This window comes from Anopheles arabiensis, chromosome 3 (genome assembly GCF_016920715.1).
Source record: "Anopheles arabiensis isolate DONGOLA chromosome 3, AaraD3, whole genome shotgun sequence".
NCBI classification, from domain to species: Eukaryota; Metazoa; Arthropoda; class Insecta; order Diptera; family Culicidae; genus Anopheles; species Anopheles arabiensis.
Genome location: NC_053518.1, coordinates 48,936,453 through 48,958,477, shown reverse-complemented (window position 1 = coordinate 48,958,477; position 22,025 = coordinate 48,936,453). Strand labels below are relative to the sequence as shown.

Below are 22,025 nucleotides of genomic sequence, written 5' to 3'. Positions count from 1 at the left end.
AAGATATACTTTCAAGTAAAAGAACGATAAGGAATTTTTAGGAATATGGATATAACAATTATCGGTAAGCAATTAAAAATAAACTTTCATTTTGATCAACATGATCAAAGTTAAGTGTCAAAATTCAAATACTCTTGTCTCTTGTACGAGAGAAAATGCTACAGATTATAAGCATTCATCATGTGGCATATGATATGCCCAAAATCAACAGACATATCTACAGACATAACACACTCGACAGACAATATAACAGATATAATCTGTGAAAAGCTTTCATTCATCCTTTAAGAACTGTAAAAAATTGTGTAAATTTTCAATTTACAATTTTTTCTTAGCATTAAACGAATCAAACACCATAGACCTAAACCTAAACAATCAAATCAATATTCTTACTCTACAATACGTTTCCACGGTAATGGAAATTATCGGCTGTTTGTTTGGTTTACCAAGTCCTACCAATCATTTCCACAATGAATCTATTAGCTGCTTGCATCATACGAGGTATTGGATATCATTTTAATGAGTTTTGCATGATAAACGAAATGTTGACCCTTGCATTTTGCTCACACAGTACACTAGCTAGGTTACTCTGTATCATTAGATTTCAATAGAAAAATACGGAAATACTAGTGCAAGCTAGCAATATGCAAGGGTATTTAGCATCATAATTTTTAGTTTAAAAAAGAGTAAAAAAACATACTTACACACCAAAGCCTCATTCTCATTCAAAACTGTAACAAACATCAAATGTAAAAGCTGGTATCAATTGTTGCAACTACATAATACTGTACATAACAGGCTTGTCTAACTGATGTGATGAAAGAAATTAAATAAAATTCTAATACATCTTATAAATGATAAAAAGTTCTACTGTATTAATATATCGCTTTACGAAAATATATACCGAAAATATAATATAATATATGAATACTAGAGTGGGGAATGGAAGAGAACTTAAATTTAACGTGAGCGTGTTTTTTGTCTTGCACGAAGGTTTGACATATCTGGGGTAGACGATTAAACGTTAGAATGTTGCATGATACATCTTCCACAGCAACAAGTGAATAATACATCATTAATGCTACATCCAACGTGCAAACCCACGTGGTTTTTAATCACTCTGAATTTATAACAGTAGATTTTGTACAATTCTAGACAAAAACAGGGTGGTACCTTTGTTATGGACGATTTCCTAAATTTTTGTAACAAATATATAGAATATCTTGTTTTGCTACATTTTCAAGTCTTTTTATGATGTTTTTATTTAGCAAACCAGTACATGTTTTTTATATAGGATGAACGGTTTGGGCGTACAATATAGTTCAAGTTGATAAAAAAATCATTGATATAGTTATGCATACATTATTGTTTGAAATGATTAACAATTCATTGCACCGACAAGTTTTTCTATATTATTCACTCCACTCTTTATTCGAAAAGATTCAATTGTTTTCCTACTGTTACTGAAACGTGGTTCGAGTGACGTCATAGTTTTTTTTATCAACCACATTGTGGATGTCACACTTAGAGTCATCATGTAGCACGGTAAACAGTATCAGCGATGGAAAGCACACCATTCGCATCATTTGAACGGTACATCCTGACGGTACAGTAAGCAAATGTGTAGAACTGTATCAAGGAATGCGTCCTGTAGCAAGGATCTGCGGATGCGTTCGGTTTATAAATACGTGTGTACCACTGCTTGTAAGGACATAAAGTTCCCGAAGTGCGGCGGAACAACACGGATCAACTGTTGGTTCTGCTGACCTGTTGTGCGGGAAATACCTGTGGTGCATGAAAGTGTTAACAACAGTTGCTGCTAGTGATCTTCAACTCGGTGTTCTTCAATACGTTTGGTTGCATATAAAGTGCAGCATGTGGTAGTGACTCAACCTGTACAAAACATTGTTTATCTCGCATTTTTGTTGATATAGACAAGTTACTAATATTTAGAGCGATTGTCAAGCAACAGTGCGTACTGGTGAGCTAATTTGATGCATCAAATTTTACATCTGCAAATATTATATTATGAAGTGTGATATAAACTGTGTACTATAAAGTAGTATTCATTTGTGTACAATTTTTTTCGCAGTTTTTTATCCAACAATAATGTCATACTATTGTGGTTTACTCTATATTTAAAATATTAGGTGGAATTCACAAAACCGTTGATAAGTGCAAATAAGGCTTCAAAACCATTGTACTTAACTTACCAAGTTTTCAAATATCACGTAATCAATTTTATTACAAATTTACACCACGTCTTTCGATAAAAAAGAACTTCATCACAACCCTACGAGCTACGGTGCTAAATCATCAGAACGGCACCATACACAATGGTGGCAATAGTTCTCGTAATAAAATAGAAAAGCAAATTAAAGCAGCTGCAGAGAAGCAGTACAGTTTTTACTCGTGTAGCTGTTATTACATGAAACGTCTACAAGGAATGTTTTCAAAATCAACTGTCGATATTTTCATTCCTCACACTATCCGGTTCCAGCATAATGCGTACACGTGGCTGGAACTGTTAAATTACGTTGACATCCATTGAACGCTTTTTTTTAAATATTCTATACACATCTTCGATGGTATTTGTTTCTTAAAGTTGTAACTATTTAATATCGCGTAGGATAAGTGAGAGGATTTTTGTTGCTCCTTGTACTTTAAAAAATCCTTTTTATTTCGTTATTTCTAACCTAAATGTTCAATGAAAACGATTTGGCTTTTATATCTATATTCAATAAAAAAAACTTATTTACTTATGGTTCATACGAATAAATCTTTCCAATATCAATATTTTTAGTACATTTTTGGAGATGGGCCCCGGTGGTCTACTCAATATAATTGTCGACTGCTATAGGCCCGCTTGGGATGGATTCCCATCCAAACTGCATCTTTAGGACTGTCTTTCAGATTACGTGGCACATTACATTTAAATATAAGAAAACTTGTATAAGGCAGTATGACCGAGACGATCATTACGTCAAAGAAGAAGCATATATCGTTCATTTGAAAATCTGATTTTCCATCTGAAAATAAATGTATCACAATCATCAAATTCGATTCATAAAAGTTTTCAGCTTCTAAAGAAATACCTTTTATCAATTTTCACCCACCACGGTGAATCACAAACGTTACAAAAAACTGTGTAACAAAAACGAAAGGAATGACTGCCTTCAAAGCCTCTCCATCCACGGATTCGCAGAAGTGTATTGAACAACTGAGGTGTTGAGTTTAATTGGTGTAACAGGTGCTAGATTGCTTGGTTGACACACATTTTTGCTGAACTTCATAAAAAATAATGATTTTTTGATGGCATCCCACACTCACGATGCTAGATGAAGATAGAACACGAAACATTCACATTATCCTGTTGTATTGATGTGAACTGTAAGCGTTCAGAAGAGTGTATGTGTGTGTATGTGTTTTTTTTTTAAATAAATACCATGATGTATTTTATTTTACCCCAAAAAGCGTTTCGGGCTTCTCTATGGTGACACAGAAACGCACTCACCTATAGGCCCGCACAAATAGGGAAAAACTGGGGCGAGATAAAACATGTCCCATCAATCCGTTGACATGAACGATAATTGCTTTAAATCAAATCTGACAGGAATTCATTATACTCGCGACTGGAAACGTGCCGCTGTGCCGCTGCTAAGGGTTTTTGAACTGAAGTGGGTATGGCGGATTTGGGAAAATGCTAGTTTTCACTTAACATACGGTGATACACATCACCTAAACAATGAGACGCACCGTACTTTTGTTGATGAAGTATCGGAAGCATTCATCGCTTCACTGCTAACTAACCAAAAAGTAGACTTAAGGTGTTTCAATGAACCAATTAATTTTGGCTTTTGGACTATAAATTAGTGTATGGCTGGTTAACCGCCAGGGAACGAGAAACTCAAACTAAATCCCTACTTAAAAATTATCGTTTACCATTACTCATCGTAATGAAAGCATACTTCAAAGGTTCTGATTAACTTCACAAGCATTTCAAAATGTTTTCTTTTGCTGATAAACCTTACCTATTTTTACAGAGCATGAATATAGTATAACTATCTCACTAGAAGGTACTCTCGTGCCATTCATGAATAGTTTAATCAATAATTGAAGAAGAATTTCATATAAAATAACAAACAACTTCAACAGACCATCATTTAATTTATCAGAATTTAAATAGTTTCCTAGCTTATTTACATCCAATAGTTTTCCACGGATGGTACATGCATTTGCTGTTACGAAACAGAGCTAGTTTGCCCTATAATCTTGAATCAAAATTCATAAGAAATTGCACACAATACAATAAAACATAAAATATTTTCTTGAAATAATGAACCTTGAACAAAAAAATGAAAAAAAAATCCTAGCCTTATAGCATTTATTAATGATTTTGCTTCAACACTAATTCCAAATAATTGTACACTGTGCACACATGTACAATACGTTCCTTCTGAAAAAAATTACAATCCTTAATCACATAAATGTGCACTTTTGATATTTATAATAGCAAATATTTTAACGAGTTCTTGATTATTTTGATCCAAAACACCATATTTTAATTCAATGGCATCTATTCAACATTAGAAGAAAAATATAAACTTATCGTTAGGCATGAGCCGTTGTTGGTACAATTTTAAATGATACTTACAGTCACTAGCTCTCCTCACCATACTTCAGTTTTTATTATCTATTAAGATAAGTGTAGAAGACTACACATTTACTGGAAAAACCTCTTTTTTTAGCTTTTTATGAGCTTTCGTTAGCGAACTAGCACTGATTTGATGATACAAATAGTATGTTCAAACGTTTTATTCTCGTCTACAATAACGATGAGCATACAATTAACTCTACCATGAACTTTCATCTTTTCCTACCGGAATCATTTATTCACTGTCATTATTTAATGACACTGAAATTTATCGACACCCTTCTGCCCTCTGTATTCAAATTCAATAATCGTTACATTTGCTACAGGTAACTATTCACCACGTGTTACAGTTATAATTTATTCCACCACCATCGATCGCGTCAATTGTTGACAATCGAAATCTTTCGGCATTGACTATGGCAGTTCGGCAGTAAATTATGATGGAACAAGTTTAAAGTTTTATTAACATTACTCTCGAGGAAATCCTCAATGGACGTCATTGTCGAGCTCGTAGCCCTTTCATCCTACCTACTTTCTCCGAACACATCGAACAAATGGGACTGTTCAATGTATGTGTTAAGTTTTGTGGGGTCTGGTGACCGGTGTATAAATCAATGGATCAACATGTATAGCAAATGAGCCTTACAAATATTTTATACATTTCGTGTGACGGTATTGAGCTGCCTGTACGGTAGCTTCATTAATTATTATAATATCATTCAAAGGTTACACCTGATGGCGATTGCCCTTTTGGCTTTGATGCTAAATTATCTGAGAATATTAGATTGACCCGTGTGTTCAGGCTTTGCAGGGCGAGCAACCCTTAAAACTAAAGGTGGCGAACGGATAGTGCTGTTTGGATCTAAATTGACTACAGATTGCAATTCCCATTCCACTACATTCAATAATAGTGTAAATGGCTAAAAAAAAGCTAACTGGCCTCATTAATGCTAGTGTGCATATCGGATCGCTTATCAAACGCACTGAACAGCGCCGGGAATCGTGATAAGTATCAGTTTACAATTTAACGAGTTGGATGGCAGCGATTAGCACGCTTAATTCATTGCTATCCAACACCCACAACTTTCTACCGCTCTTATTCACGCCATTTATCAGACGTTATGTTGCATCAGTTTTGGTTTCCTTTCAATTCTCCCTTAATTGCCTGCGTTTAAGCTTCACGCCTGCTAAAAAGTGAGAGATGTTTTTATTTCCCTGTACGAAATGCACGCTCCTTTGGTGTGTGTGTGTGTGTGTGTGTGTGTGTGTGTGTGTGTGTGTGTGTGTGTGTGTGTGTGTGTGTGTGTGTGTGTGTGAGTGTGTGTTTCATGTGCGTCAGCCGAACTTTATTTCCGCCTCGTGGGTACGTTACTGACTGTTCATGATTTATGTTTCATGATTTTTCATCACATTCACATGCTCCACACTGTCTGCTCACTCGGTGCTCACTTTTTGCTGTACAATAACAGTTTCCTATTCCCTTATCGTATAATGAAGTGATAATGAATTGTGAAAACGTGCAATGATATACCATTTTGTAAACCATTAAACCATAACGTTTTTTCCAGCAGGTTGTGTGGGTACAGTGTTTTTGCTGCCTTCGCTATACACCATCTCGATTACAACATCGAGAAGAACAAAAAAGTACCTGCCTATCACTCTTCTTGTGTTTTGCAACAACAAAAAAACAGACTACAGTGAAAGCAACTAGCAAAAATAACTAATCTTATTCTTACCTCTATGTATCCAAAACGGGATAACGAGTTCATGATGTGCCAGTGTTTTTTTATGAAAGCCACATTCTTTTACACAATCCTTCGCAACATTAACCGCTTTAAATTGATATATCTACCGACCATGATTCAGTGGATTACGGACAAATAAGTACGCAAGTGGTAACTATTTCATAACGAAAACTTCTTACATTGTCAGGCTGTTATACGCTGTCCTCGCAAATTAGCTTCTTCGGGGCTTGGGCAAAGATACATCAATGCAATCGCATTTGGACTTTTGCCTTGTTAGAATGCTGCTTGCCTGCGATACCTACTCCATCCGGACAAAGTGCACTACCACGGTTGGAAGCGTGGGAATTTATTTTATTTACAAAAATAAACTTTCATGCACAATCCAACCCAACCCCAACACTGTTGCCCATCCAGAGTGTACATAAAATCCAAAATCCAATGCACCGATGAGGAATGGTTATATTTCATTCACGGTGTATTCTCCATCTATCCCGCACAAAAACACACATCCACCTGTCCAGCTTCGGCTGGTCGGATGGAGGAGTTTGTTGAATAAATTATTTAAATAATTAAATTGTTTCCCTTTTCACTCGCTAACGACGGCAGCGCTATTTCCTTTTGCTGCAGGTGACTATATCTTGCACCATGGAATGTGTTTAACGTTACCAGCAGCATAGCGCGGCTGGAAGGAAGGAAAGAGAAACCAACACCTGCGCAAGCAAAACTGTCGAATGATTCGTGTAAACTGGGGGAAATTGTTGAGTGTTGCCGGATACTTTCTGGCCGGTAGAGTTGGAATGTAATGTTGCAAAGCAATACCAACAACAACAACAAAAAAACATACAATTTTTCTATCATTCATTTGTCCCTTGAGTGCTGGTCGTGATCGACCCAGTACGGCACAATGGCCCATCCGTTGAGGATGCTATCACAATTATTTGAATATTTATTACCCATAATAAGAGGAATTACCGGCTAAATTTAAATGCATGCAGTGTTTTACAAGCACAAAAAAAAAATAAAACAAAGTTTCCATTCTTTGGAACATCAAATCACATCTAGTCGAGTTTTTCTGTGTGTTACATTGATTCTCTTTCCTGGTTTCGGATATAGTTCGTAGTACATAAGAAAATTAGTACTTGAGCAGATCATGGTTGATTCTTCACAAATCTAACTCGCTATCTCCATGACATCTTAACTTTACAAAGCGCAGTTAATAATATAAGACGCATTTCAAAGCAACCCCCGACCAAGCTTTAGCCAACTTTGAAGAAACATGAGACGTTGCCACACATGGCAATACACGAAGAGGGTGTTCTCTTACAGGTCGAGCGTAAAGATAAAATTATACGCTTATAGTGCACGGTTTCTGCTTATTATGAAACCTACCTCACCGTGCCCCGGCACAGTTTTGCAGCACGACTATTGTTGTAAAAAGGGTCTATTTCTTAACAATGGGGAGACACAATTGCAGTAAAAGAATGTTCATTGTCCTGTGCCGAGGACTCGGCGTACGGTACAGCGCCGGAATGTTGACAGGCGCTCAAGTGTTGATGTAGCAAATGCTACCGTGTCTGACTAGAGTGACTGACTGTTTGATGGAGAGATAAGATGAGATGCAACACATCGCATCTCCCACAAATGGAGATCCGAAATAAGATGTAACCTTGTGCAACCAGCTGCGGAAGGTGTGAATTGCATTACCTCTTGCGTGGTGCAAACCTTACACCGAAAAGCGCGCAAATCTGCTGCAAAGTTAAACATCTCACGACGAGATGAGGAACGTCAAAATGCATTGCATAAAGTAGCATACCACATTCTTGCCTTTAGAGCATGTGCTGAACATTAGATATCGCTGAACAGCTGAATGTCTCACTGTATTTGGATTATTAATCTGCTACAATTTTGCCTAACATACAATACCCGTCGGTCAAATTCTACACATGTAAAGTTCTACGAGTTTTCTGTATCACTCGCTTCTATACATGTCCTAGAGAAAGCACTGCATGCAAACGCTTTCGTCCAACATTTTTGAAGCCAATTGGTAATCCAAGTTTATGCATTTTAGTTTTAAAGCCTTAAATAAAGTATTTAAATCTGGGCACAATAATTTCAATTTGCAAATTTCATTTTAAATATCTTAATGATTTTCAATAGCCGGATTTCATATATATTTTTTTTGAAAATCTTTTTAGTTAAAAGATAGCTACTGTATTCATGTGTTTTGTTGTATGCGATTCAATGTGGTTTGCTCTAGTATAAATGATGTAGTTAGTTTTTAAAGAGTTTCATCGTGTGTTACTTTTATTGGAACATACAATATTTTATTATTAATTAAAATAATGCAATTCAATAATTCATTTCACTTTCAATGGACGATAAACTATTGATCGTTCTTCATTATCGCATATGGCTTACTAACTAAACCATTGTTTAAGTGTATGTTGTAGCAAGTGTAATTTATCGCAACTGACTCCTGTTTTCACCAAAAATACAGTACCCCCAATATTATTCTCGTGGGTGACTAAAACCCTTTACAGTGTCAAAAGGAGAAAAAATAATCCTTTTTGCTAAACATGTGTAGTAACATGGTTGTTTGCCGTTGTACCTTCACTTTTGGTTGCCCGAGGCGTATTTGTCGTAGTGCGTTGCAAATGTGGCCCGGTTAGTGCACGATGTCCCTTTACCAGTAAAACATCTAGGGTGAACATTCTGCTTCCCACCGAGCTCTACCACCAGCCTGGTAACGCTTCTAAAAGCCTGTACCAGTAAAAACGCCGACGCCGACGACGGGAAACAACACGCGATGCGATTACTCTCACGATGATACCAAATTCAAACATTTGTTTTGTTTGAACAACGATTCATAATTTATGGAGTCGGTAAGCTTATTTTTCCGAAATTGTTGATTTTTACAAACCTACTGCGAGATCGTCTACTGTCCCGTTTCCGTTTAAACGGTAGCCTTTTGCCATTGTACTATGCCACGACAACCACTGAAAGGTCAATGATAGCCTTCTAAAGCAAGGTAAGGTTTGTTTCCTCACGCACCAACGGGGGTTGTATCGTAAAACGGATAGAAAATGATAACTTTAGAGCCAGCTCGTTCCAAAATCGATTTTTTCGCGTTTTACACCACGGACCGCGGTATTCGCTGTGGGACTTAAATGAATGGGCGCACGGCTACGTTCTAGCTAGCTACAGGTCGCTAGTCAACAAGTGCTATGGCTACGTACACTAGGTTCCATTTTGCTACGGCCTTAGTTTAAGCTGTGCAGCCCCTCTCCCCGCAGAACGGAAACAGGTGCGAAGTGGTGAAACAAATTGAGACGACTACCCAGCCACATATGGCCAGTTTGGTTTGCTGTTTGTTTAGTTTCATTGAATTTTGCAGTCCATTAATTTTCTTTCTTTTTTTGCTTTTTGGTATTCCACTGTATAGTATCCGTTACGTACGCATTAAAAACGACCACGGTACGAAAATGTTGCTTAGAGCCAGTACCTAAGGCCAGTGTACTTGTCACAGAGCAAGCTTACATTATATGTTTTATCCTTTCATGTTTGTTGCTAAATAAAATTAATAAAAGCTGCTTCCGTGTTTTCGCAAGCAGAATGTTTATTCAATTTAATACAAATCGGATAAATTAAAGTCTGCATAAAATACGGATGTATGATACACATCGCATTTCCTGTTTCCATGCTAGTCATGGTATTCACATGCTATTTTAGCTTTGTGTTTTACTGAACTGTGGGGTATGTTAACGTTGAGAATATTCGACTATGTTGGTAGAATTAGAACTACAAGAATTATGGTCATCTCAATAAATTTATTTATATTATAAATAGACAATAGACAGAAGTTTATCAAGACAGAAAATACACCGCCTAGAAGATTGGTACAAACTCATGATTTTTACAAAACAATTTTCTATAATTGTATAATAAGTTAAACAAAAACGGACGTGTTAATAAACACTTCATTTTTTATAAATCATGATTTCTACTTTCCAATTAGAACCATCCACTATTTCACTGCTTTGCATCGATGGGTATGGTTACTACACATATGCGACTACCATTGCATCCATTAAGCATAGCATTGTTCGTTTGTTTTTAGACTAATTGCATAATGAGAAACCACCACAGTGGCAGCTTCCTATGCTTTCATAGCCATTTTATTGGTGAACTGCAACACGCTACCTTTTAGCTTTTGCCTACTTTTATAGGCCACATTATTCTTTGCATTAGCAAGGCAACCACCGTACACATGTAGTTGGGTCAACATTCACAGGTATGATTTTTAAGCAGCCAACATACTCGCTGTGCTTATTGAACGACTTTCAGTGGATATTTATCACCTTACGGTAAGCCTCCTAACGCACACACCACATGATAAAGCACGCTTCGGCAACAACTTCTCCCAAGTGAACAAGATTACACATAGGGCTATCAAGTATGTTATGTATATCAGCACATTTGAACGCAAGTTTCACACGTACAGTTGCATTACATTTTACGCGTAGTACTTCAACTTTATATTAGTTTTCCCTTGCAAAACAACTTATACGTATTGCTACGCCAAGCTTTCGCTTCAACTTTCAAACACCGAATACCAACACAGAGCACACATCGCATCTGATCTGTAGATGCGTCCTTTTACCCATTTAATCGAGAAGCCACACCTCGCTAATTTTACATTTAAATTGATATCTAGTACAAGCGCCAAGTGATAATCACTTTGTAAGTTGATAGACTTTCTTTCAAACCGATCCGCTTAACTCGGATGATTGCTTACTAGGATTTTATGCTTTACCCGAGGGTGCCGAGTCGCGCCAAGAAAAGAACAACTTTTCTCCTCCGAACTTTTGCCATGAATTGAATAATACCATACATATGTGTGTGTGTGCATGTGTCTATGTATGTGTCGTATTAACAAATCTTCCTTTGCTTTTCGATAGACTTTTTCACTGATTACACAAATGCTGTTATTCTTACTGGAGGAGAGTAAAATAACTCTGAAAGGAAAGGATTACTTCTCGTTTTCAATTGATGTGTTCTATTTGCATGTCGATTATATGGAGGGTGTTGAGTGAATGAAATACGGCGAAGGTGCGAATGTAATGTGTTATGAACATTTTCAAATTTATATAACTTTGTGCAGAAACTGATGGTTGTTGATGATTATTTATTAAAAACAGTAGTTTATTGTAAAATCTTTACAAACATAACGCTTATAATTGTTATGCGGAATTAGTTGGCCAAAAAAACTAGATTATTTTACATACTAAGCTACAAATTATGAATACATAAACAAAGTTCCATGCGATGCGGTTGGGTTTGTGGAAGTTTTGCTATGCTCTCTTATTGATATCGCAACGTGCTAGAGGCGAGAGATAATGTGAGTGTTGTTGTTTCACGTATCCTCTGATTAGTATCCTGTCACACGTAATAATTGTTTAGAAGATTGATTGATCTTACATCCTGTTTATTGATGGGTATTTTTCTCAGTATACGCATCTAACTGAAATTAGACCCATGCAACACACTCGTCGTACGATTCGCAATGATTTATATTACGCACATTGAATAAACATAAAAGTGTATTCAATTAAATTGCCCTCATCGTTATTATAATCTACGCATTGTGTGACCTTAAACGATGTATCTCAACAATAAATCCTGTAAAAAAGATAACAATCTTTAATTGGTTTTAAAAATAAGCGTTACTCGTGAATTCATGTACTACATTTTATTCAAACTTTTTGAATGTTCTACTTCTTTTAGTATGATACATTCTTTTCTACTTCACATGTATCTAATCTAAACAATACCAGTTAAATCGATAATGGATATAACATATGCTTATCTGCCCTTAGTTATACATTTATAATGATGTAGTTTAAGTTTACTCACATCTCACGATATGCGGTTAGCATTTTTATTGCTGCTCATCATTGTATAACACTTTACCTCACTCTCAAGAGTTTTATTGCACGTATCACGTGCATTGTATAGATAACACACTGTAACATAATAAAATCATAACAGTTTTACCTCATGTAAGAAAAAAAAACAATATTGATAGCTCGAACGTTAATCTTTCAGGAAATGCAAATGACGTGCGTTTTCTATTTTTTATTAGTAATCTGTGGCTTTATATCCAAATTCTAGTTCAATTGATGGATTCGTTGGGATCATGCTTTAACACATTTATTTTAAGAAAACATACTCACTAATACATTTATTCATATGAATGTCGAAATGGGCGATATATTATTCGAAGGGAAAAATCAGAGTTAAGCTAACAAACATTCAAAATATACTTTTCCCTTTCTTAACGTTGTAAAAAACTGATTAGATTTTCTAACAAAAAATAATCTATAGTAAAATCAACTCATCTTTATCCATCATTCTTTTTAAATTAATTCGACGACTACAATTTATCGGGATTGTTTGATCCGGCACATTGTCAATAGTTTCTATAAAATGCTTTTATAAGCTAAATTATGATAATTTTTGAATTACAAAACATAGCTTGAACGTTCATCGCACAGTAAAGAAAAAAATAATTAAAAACAATTCGACTGAACAAAACCACATAGTTTCTTTTGGATTGAAAATTTTTCATACATGTTTTTGTCGAGCTACATGAATTTTTTAGTTTGACTGTTCATAGTTCGAATCCATACAAATTTTTCTAATGATTGTCAAGTTCAAGATAAATTACAATTCTCCTCAAAGTTTTAAATCGCTCATTATACAGAAATAACCAAATTTTCTACACGAATAGTATAAAATAGGTTATATTGTGCATAAAAGTACTTGATTTAATCAAATATAACTATTTAACATCCATTTAAATAGGACTCAAATATTCTACTTACACGAAAATCCGAACTACACAAATGTCCCTGGATCGCATTATTTTCGTAACTAGGAGAAAGACTGTAATTATTACTTGCAAATTCTATTGGGTATCGCAGAGTTTTATTTTAGGATTCTTCGCAGAATACAAACGCATGCAAATGCACTTTTCGAACTATTTTATTGACACTCATTCTTTAATTTGCAATTCTTGCATGAATAAAAAATCACAGGCCAATTTCCTTTAAGAAATCACTAGCTTTTTAAGTAAATGCTAACTATGGTTCGCCCCTAGATAGAGTTTCGGTAAAAAACACAGTCAGCATTTACCGTAATGTAACGTGAGCATACAATAAATATCCTTCTACACTGTTCATAATTGTGCATTCCTCTGCGTATCTTCATTACCATGATGAGTAGCACCATTTAGCTCAGTGTTAGGCGGAGTTTTTCTTTCTAATGGAAAACTGACTAATGATAGCTCAAACGCTATGTTGCACCGAACCAACCAAGTGTATTTGACTATGTGGTTTGTTCAGTGCAATGTACTCTTTCCCCGCATGGGAACATTGTGCTTCAGCAATATCACATGACAGATTCGCTTGCTTAAATGAAAATTTGCGCTTAACAACTTATCCACAACAATGCGTTTGAAATATAAGCGAGTCATGCATGGTGGGCGAGCGCGGGCAAAGCTAGTTATGATCAATTCAATTTTCGCCGCATGCACTGTAGTCATGCTACCTTTGCCTTCTTCGGCACGAGCAGACAGACACACATTTTACACATAACTTTTTCTTTCATCTTCGTTAGCTCAACCCGGACGCTGCGGGAGCTTGATCAAAGTTTATGAAATAACATCAGCTCCCTTGCCTTGCTACAGCTCTACATTGCCAATATACATCTAGCTAGCGTCCAAACGAATGAATCATCGACGGTGTGAACGATAATTTAACAATTTGCTTGCACGATTGCATCCACGGTGGTGGTAGCCGATATTGTTTTTGAATTGATTTTATTTCACTTTAACGAGTTCCTTAACCATCAAGATAATCAAATGATGAAACTTGTATACATCTTTTTAAAAAACAAAAAAGGAGGCTTTTTTGCACAAGCAGTAAGTACATTAAGTATTTATTTTAAATTACCATAAAGTACACAATATTGGTACCGGTCCTGTGGTGCAGTCGTCCAGTAACATTTGCTAACAACAGGCCCATCGTGAATTAAAGCCCTGTATGTTCCGCCAAATAGTAAAAGAAAAATATGTAATACACAAATTGAAAATGTGTCTATCTGGTCTCTTGTATGGCTACACCGTTTGTAATATATTATTGCGAACATTTATTTCGAAATTCAGTTGAATTTTACAATTTCCTCAACAACAAATATAAATTATTAAATTAAAATTAAATTATTGACATATAATTTATTGAGACAATCCTAAAGCAACTTGAAATTCAAGTGCTGCCTAGTAAAAACATTATCACTTTAAAACTGAACTGCAACAGTTTTGAAGGCATAAATTAAAAACGATAACAAACATCTTCTATACCAGTCGCCAAAACAGTTCAGGTTGTTTGGCATAGCATTTAATGCACGCTAGGGGTTATTAATATTTTATTGATTTTACATCATTTCCACATTCCTGATACTGATGTTATCGGGGACTAAGGTTGCGCCTGATGTCCATATGCGCGCCTGATCCAGCCAGCCCGATGGCAAAGAATGTGACGCTCTGCTGCATTCAGGTGATAGGCGAGAGCAGGTACATCGTAGGCAAGGTACACCGTACGAAAGGAGATGGCCAACTTTCCCGGGAGCTCTCCGGAAAACGATGACAGAAGAAAGATACCTGTTGATTTTATATCCACCCGGATCGACCTAAAAGCATGTTTAACTGTTTTCCTTTTCCCCCTGGTCCGTCCTTGCACTGCTTTCAATTGGCCAAGTGTGTATTACTGTGTGTGGGTGTGCGTATATTTTGCCATATCAGAGCGATTCGTGTTCGTGTTCAGCATGTATAGTGTCGGCTAGATCGCTAAAACGCGAAGAAGCCCGAAAGAAACAATTGATCGACCAGATTGGCGCAAAATGTTACTAATAAAAATACACATATACACAGCAACATCCGCAACACAAAAACTAAACAATGGCACAAACAGTGTCGACTTGCTTGCGGAGCAATTCTAAAAAGTACAAAATACCGTGTAATCTACTGCACTATCATTCGCGCGACGAATGCCTTTTGTTAACGACGGATACGTGCCGTCCGCGAAAAATGCTACAAATGATGATTGCACTAGCATCACAGCTGGAAAGGAAAACAAATCCTCAACCCGGTGTACATAACTTTGCCGGTTCCGCATCGTTCCGCAGCCCTCCTCAGCCCATCGTTCCTGTGTAGGATGTGCCGGATATTGCACCATCTTTACAAGTAGATCGTTGCAACCTGCGTAAAAACATCGACAAAACAATTCAGCTCTCCTAAACGTTTAATAGCCAACGATTCTACGTCTTATGACAAGGAACTCGAATGAAATGCAGTGTTTTTTCCATTCTTTATACCTGGACGATTTATTCCGAAAGTCGTTTTGCTCCTTCTTATTGCTCCTTCTTTACAGCTTAAGTGGAGGTTGAAATGGGTTTCGTCTAAAACAAACGGCAACCGTTACAGCAAGGTGACAATATAATGGTTCACCTTTGGAGATCGACATTAATCCTCATTCCCGGGCATTTGATGCCTAATATTTTTGCTTCCATATTTTTTTAGTGCTTCCCAGCTTGCAAATTGAGCAATTTCTAACTTGTATTAAAGCGCTTCGAAAGCACACAATAAGGCATTTTATTTTTTTCATTTTTGTTTTGTTTTCTGTCTCTCTTCATTCACAGACCATGTATCGAATAAATCTGACCACGTTCACATTGCTGTTAGTCCTCGCGGTAGGAAGCTTGATGTCGGAGTCACTGCATCCGTCAGACGGTAAGAAAACAATGACAATTTTTATTTCATCAAGATTAAAGCATTTTTTGGTAACCGGACAACAACAAGGGGAAACATTTCCTTGTACCCGCCATTTATGAGTCATAAACCGTAAAAAAAATACTGCCAATCATCGAAGCGAACACGTCAAACACCCCTTTCTCATTCGCACGGACAACGGTGTCGAAACCATTTGCTAACGGCAACTTCAAACTCGAGAAGGCGAAAAGCAGATTAGGTCTTTAAGGTCCACCCCCCCCTCCCACCTCATTCACCATCTGCTACTTTCCTGCTACCTTTGGTACCAGTCACCAGGGTTGGAGTTTGTTGCTTCCAGATTTTAACTCCTTCCTTGCATCGTTTACGATGCCGCAAGGGATGGAACGGCATCACAACCCCATACCCAACAGTGACCGCATGAAATGATGGAGCACGTGAGAGCCGGAATGAAGCAGCAAGGTGGCAACGATCCACCACTCACTGCCATGATACCCCGCGTACGGACGGGGAACGTTGTCTAAGGTTGCCGCGAGTGAAATGGAATCATGCCGGATCCCGAGCCAAGGGCGGAAGAAAGGATCTTTTTGTTTGACTTTTGCACCGTCTTTGAATTACAAATGTTGCGCGAATTTAACCCCAAACTTTACGGTGTCACCCAAGTTAAGTATTTACATCTTCTGCCGCGCACTTCGGTCCACCCTTGAGCGATGCTACCCTCAAGCTGGCGTCAAATAGTGAAGCTATTGGGTGGGAAATACGGTTAGATTTGCAAATAAACACCAAATGGATTTCGTCCGCTCCAAAGTCATACACACGCTTTTCAACAAGTGTAGAGAGAGAGAGAGAGAGAGAGAAAGAGAAACAAAAAGAGCATAATGTGAACGATATTGTTGTCACCTTTGCAAACTTTTCTCTGTACAGGTGAACTGTGACCAAATTGCCGTTTGCTAGCGATACAGATAGCATTTCCAATTGTTGGGAATTGTTTTGTTGATTCGACAAACAATGGCAGGAACCATTTCGTCGCAGGATGATAATTTCATCTTGCATGATAAGAAACTACCATTCAAATTGGCTTTCTGACGTTACATGCACATTACACAAACCGTTTCATTACAGGAGCCATCAAAGATTTGTACGAATATCTTTTGCAAAGGGAATACGCAGCACCGGTATCATATGCCGATCACCAAATTAAAAGAAAAGCGGTTCGATCTCCTTCGCTGAGGCTACGGTTTGGAAGGCGAAGTGACCCGAGCGTACCGTTACGCCCAGAGGTAAGCAAACAGGGCCCATCATCGTTATTGGTTTCTTTATTACTCACTAACAACGATTTGCATCGCCAACGCCTAGGAGGATGAGCTGATCGACCAAAAAGCAATCCGTGCACCGCAGCTACGCTTGAGGTTCGGTAGAAACGACCCGCTCTGGACATCATTTAACGAAAATGCTTTGCTCGAAGAAAACTTTGAAAAACGAGCGCCATCCCAAAGACTGCGATGGGGCCGTTCGAACCTGTTCGGCAATCTGGTCAATCAGGTGCGATTTAAATTCAACCAATCGAATAATAGGATAGGAACGGCCACTATCAACATTTATAACACACAAAACCATTTCCATTTCATCCCCCAGTTCCAGCAGGACGACGTTATGCAGCAAAAAGCGATACGGGCACCGCAGCTCAGACTACGCTTCGGCAGAACCGATCCATCCTGGGCCATGTACAATGAACATCAGCTTACTACTGGTCAGCAAGCACAGCCGGTCAATGAGGCAAGTGAAAAACGTGCACCAACACAGAGGCTTCGATGGGGCCGTTCCGATCCAGCACTAGCGAAAGACTCCTCGGAGGTATGTCCCGCATGTTGACCATTTCGTTAGAAGTTCTAGCTCGTTTTCTCATTTAACAATCGAATTCAAAAGCGACGTAAAGATAGATTTCTAATTCAAAACGAATAGCACCCAAAAGTCTCATGTTTCTTGTGCGCATAGTGAGGAATATCTTATACCCAGCTGTCTGTATTATTTTAGCTTTGGTTTTATAAAAAAAAATACACACTCATTTCTGATTTGGTGTAGTGGTGCTAAAGGGAAGAAGGTTTAATTTATATGCAAACGTGCTGACATTAATACAACGATTCAAGTTCATCGTGCTCAACCTAAAACCAAAGTTAAAGTAAACATGATATATGTAGCATCTCATAAATACATCATATGAAGGAAAAAGAGCAGGAGCTATTTTCTTTATACCAACATCTCATTGGTCATGCATGTGTGTGTACATTTGTGTACGTAATTCATGATTTTCTTTCCAAACTTCATTTATGCTTCCTCGGACATCGCTTTGCGGCTTCCCAAAACTAATGAAATCACTGTAAATGCCACATCCTTCCCAGGACAAAGCGCTAGATGTGGAGGAAAGTGAAAACACCAACGCTGATGACAAGTAAACATGCACGGTAACTACCTGAAACCCCATCCAGTCGTCATCATTTGCACACGCTCATACCGGAACTCTCCTAATAAACGTACTTCAGCATGAAAAAAAGAAGCAACGTATGCGACACGAAACCTTTTACTACTGTTATGGACTGTTTATGCCAGACTCCTTATTAAAAGAATACACTGTTGTCTGCAATACACCAAGAATGCGTCTGGACGGTTGTTGTTTGTTTTATCATGATCTAAAGCATTTATTTCGATCGAGACGACCCGGACGATCCTTGCGCCGCGATCGTCGCACAACACATCAGAGCAGAATAGCACATTTTCATCGAACAATTACATATTACTAATAGCAAGTATACCTTAACAATGGCGTTGGCTACAGCAGACAAATAACTAGCGCTGTTAAATCGTTCTGGCAAAGATTGTTACAAGCAGACAGATTGTCTTTACTCCTCTTTCCATTTGTGAACAATTGTAAATGCTAATCTGTTGGAACTTTATTCTTTTTTCTCAGCGAAAATGCAACAGAGTTCCAACAGATTTCATTACCCTCCCCAGCCAACATAGAAAAAAGAAACACAGCAGAGCATACACAAACAAAACTGCATAAAACAACCACCTTTAACGGATGATTACCTTACGGCTCTTACGGTAAAAGTTTATTCGCGAGCGCCTGTCTATAACACCGAGATACAAGTAACAGGTTACGTTCAAGAAAACGTTAGATAATTGCACATATAAACATCCCACAGCAACAGGACATAAAGCAACAAAAGAGCGAACTTCAGTTTTTGCGAGCTATTTTGCTTCATGAAATTGTATGGTTAATGCAAAAGTTGAACGAACATGCGTGCGTTATCATACACGTACACTCGTTACGGAAAGACGCGTTAGAAGCGATGGAAACAAAAATATTCTGCACTCTAAACCATGCGCTGCTGTTACGATTCATCCACAAGCCAATCCTAATCGTATACAATGCGATATTTTAGCAGTATTTACACATAACATTAATGGTAGCATTCATGAATGCATTCTGTGACAACTTAGCTGAAGCATATTAAAAAAGCAGTGTACTACATATTTTTAATGCATCTCCAACCGACCGTGAAAAGACAAAACTTACAATGATGATGTGTATGTAAATATATTTATAAACAAATAAAATATTACCTAGCGGATACAAATAACAACCTGTTCGGCGGTGGAACGAGTCCTTTCAAATGATGACATTTAAGATAACCATTTTACCATTACAATGCCCCGTAAATTTTAAGCTCAGAATCCTGTATCATAAATCAGGTGAAGAGTTGCTTAAGCAATTCATTATTTTTTCATTTAATTTAATTTAATTAGATATCACATTCTAATATGTCATTAGCAATTTGCTGCTAATTAATTTTTATTCTGCTCTTTATTCTACTTTTTAAACCTCTGGGATGCTTCCCACGATAATCTACTCTAGCAAAATGCAGGAGAAAAAGCACTAATTTTACATTAATGCGCATACAATATTTTTTTGCATCAAAATATGTTGAAAAATCGTATCATCCTTGACACTGACAGTTTCAAACTGTTTCCTCATATGTCCGAAGTCTAAAGTCCTTCTAGATCAAAAATTAGAAAACCGTATAGATTTTGTACTGGGCGCTCATTAGTGGTACAACCCTGTCCACACATGAGCGACGAATGTTTTTCGTCGAACGAGTTCGCCGGTACGGCTGATTGGTGTAGTTATACATAAACTAATTTTTAAATTTCTGGATAAAAATGTGAACTTTTTACTTGATTTTCCGAGACATTAACTATTTGCCTACAATAAGTTATAGTATCGCAATTTCTTAACTGTTGCTTATCAGTTGTTTCTGATTTTGCTGGGATTTTTTTCTCTAGGAATGTTACAACCACCAACGATTTTCGTAGTTGGGGAATCTTATTCGTTAAGCCCGGGATACAGCTTCAGTGAAATTGAACATGAAATTTTGTGTTTTTTTTGCTAAATTTCATTAAATTTTTATCAAAATATGGCTTATTGTACTCCAAAAGAAAAGATATTCAATTACTTTACTATTTAGCCTATAACACATAAAATAATAAATTAATTGTTTTACTTGTGATTTCTCGTTTGTTCACGGTGAAAAAATGATCGTGAGTGGAGAGGAAATGCTAAAGGAAATGCATTTAAATCATTATTTGAATATTTTTTATGAGGTAGATAGCTGGAGAATTTTTAACATGTCTTTGAATGTGCGATAAGTCATATTCTGATAAATATTTAATTATTTCATTTGCATAATCATGCATTTGCAGAATTAACAAAAAAAATCAAGTTCAATATCACAGGAGCTGTTAAATTAACAAATTAAATTTCACGTTCACGCAAGGTCGAAAGCGAACTTTCCTCGTAAGATAATAATTGCAGTATTATAATAAGATTTGGCTATGCTTCTTTTACATTTTTATGCTATTTATATGCTATGCTATATAGATGCGTTGACAAACTCTCATACTAACGTGCCTAAAGTTTAACCGCAGATGTGAATTTCAATTTAGAGCAAAAAATGCGATTTGTGTGTTAAGCATATTTATTTTGAAAAAATAATACATTTTTCATGTTAAACCATCCCATCTTTATTACGTTTTTCGTCCCACCTGCCTTTTATTACATATAGAGCAGTAAAATGTCTTCTGTTACAAGCGTATACCATACAATGTAGTTTTGTTATCGTAAAAAGGAAAGCATGTTTGGCGTTCAAGCGCGCCTAAGGTTAAGTTGCAACGGAAGTTTTATTGATTTTTTACTTTAGCCAAAAACATTTTTTCTTCATATTTTCATTTATTTCCAGCAGATCATCAGAAATCTTAATAAAACATGTTTAGCTAATCAACAAAGTAATTTTATGCCACTCTAAACCCATCATATAAAAACATTCAGTATAGAAATAAATTAACATATTAATAACGTATATATGAATAGTACCTTCCTAATTTATTGTCATTTTATCTTAATATATACAATTTGAACCTAATAAAACTCCTATAGACTTACTCATTCAAACACGTTTATATTATTTCAGAAAGTACAAACTGAATATACTTGTATGCACCCCCAATCTCACAGTAAGTGCTTGCTACGAGAGGGCGATCGGAGTCGAAATTTATCTCAAACAGCCTTGTTGTATTTGGCGCTCCCTCATCCCCCCCATCCCCTCCCACAACCGCCTAATAATGGACTAAAAATATGTTACTTATTATGGTAACGTTTTATTTTTATACAATTCCTTTGGCGATTGTCCCTTTACAAATCGGAAAAGTCAAACGAAGTTCACCA

The 22,025-nt window shown here is 36.8% G+C and overlaps 1 protein-coding gene across 1 annotated transcript; it reads left to right on the top strand.

Annotated features, from left to right (window-relative positions):
- Window positions 1–1,682: 1,682 nt before the first annotated feature.
- LOC120903409 (short neuropeptide F) lies at window positions 1,683–19,881 on the top strand. Its single transcript, XM_040312824.1, has 6 exons — window positions 1,683–1,981; window positions 16,156–16,246; window positions 17,366–17,523; window positions 17,600–17,785; window positions 17,879–18,097; window positions 18,643–19,881. The coding sequence occupies exons 2-6, from the start codon at window positions 16,159–16,161 to the stop codon at window positions 18,694–18,696; spliced, it is 705 nt and encodes a 234-aa protein (XP_040168758.1). The 5' UTR covers window positions 1,683–1,981; window positions 16,156–16,158; the 3' UTR covers window positions 18,697–19,881.
- The last annotated feature ends 2,144 nt before the right edge of the window (window positions 19,882–22,025 follow it).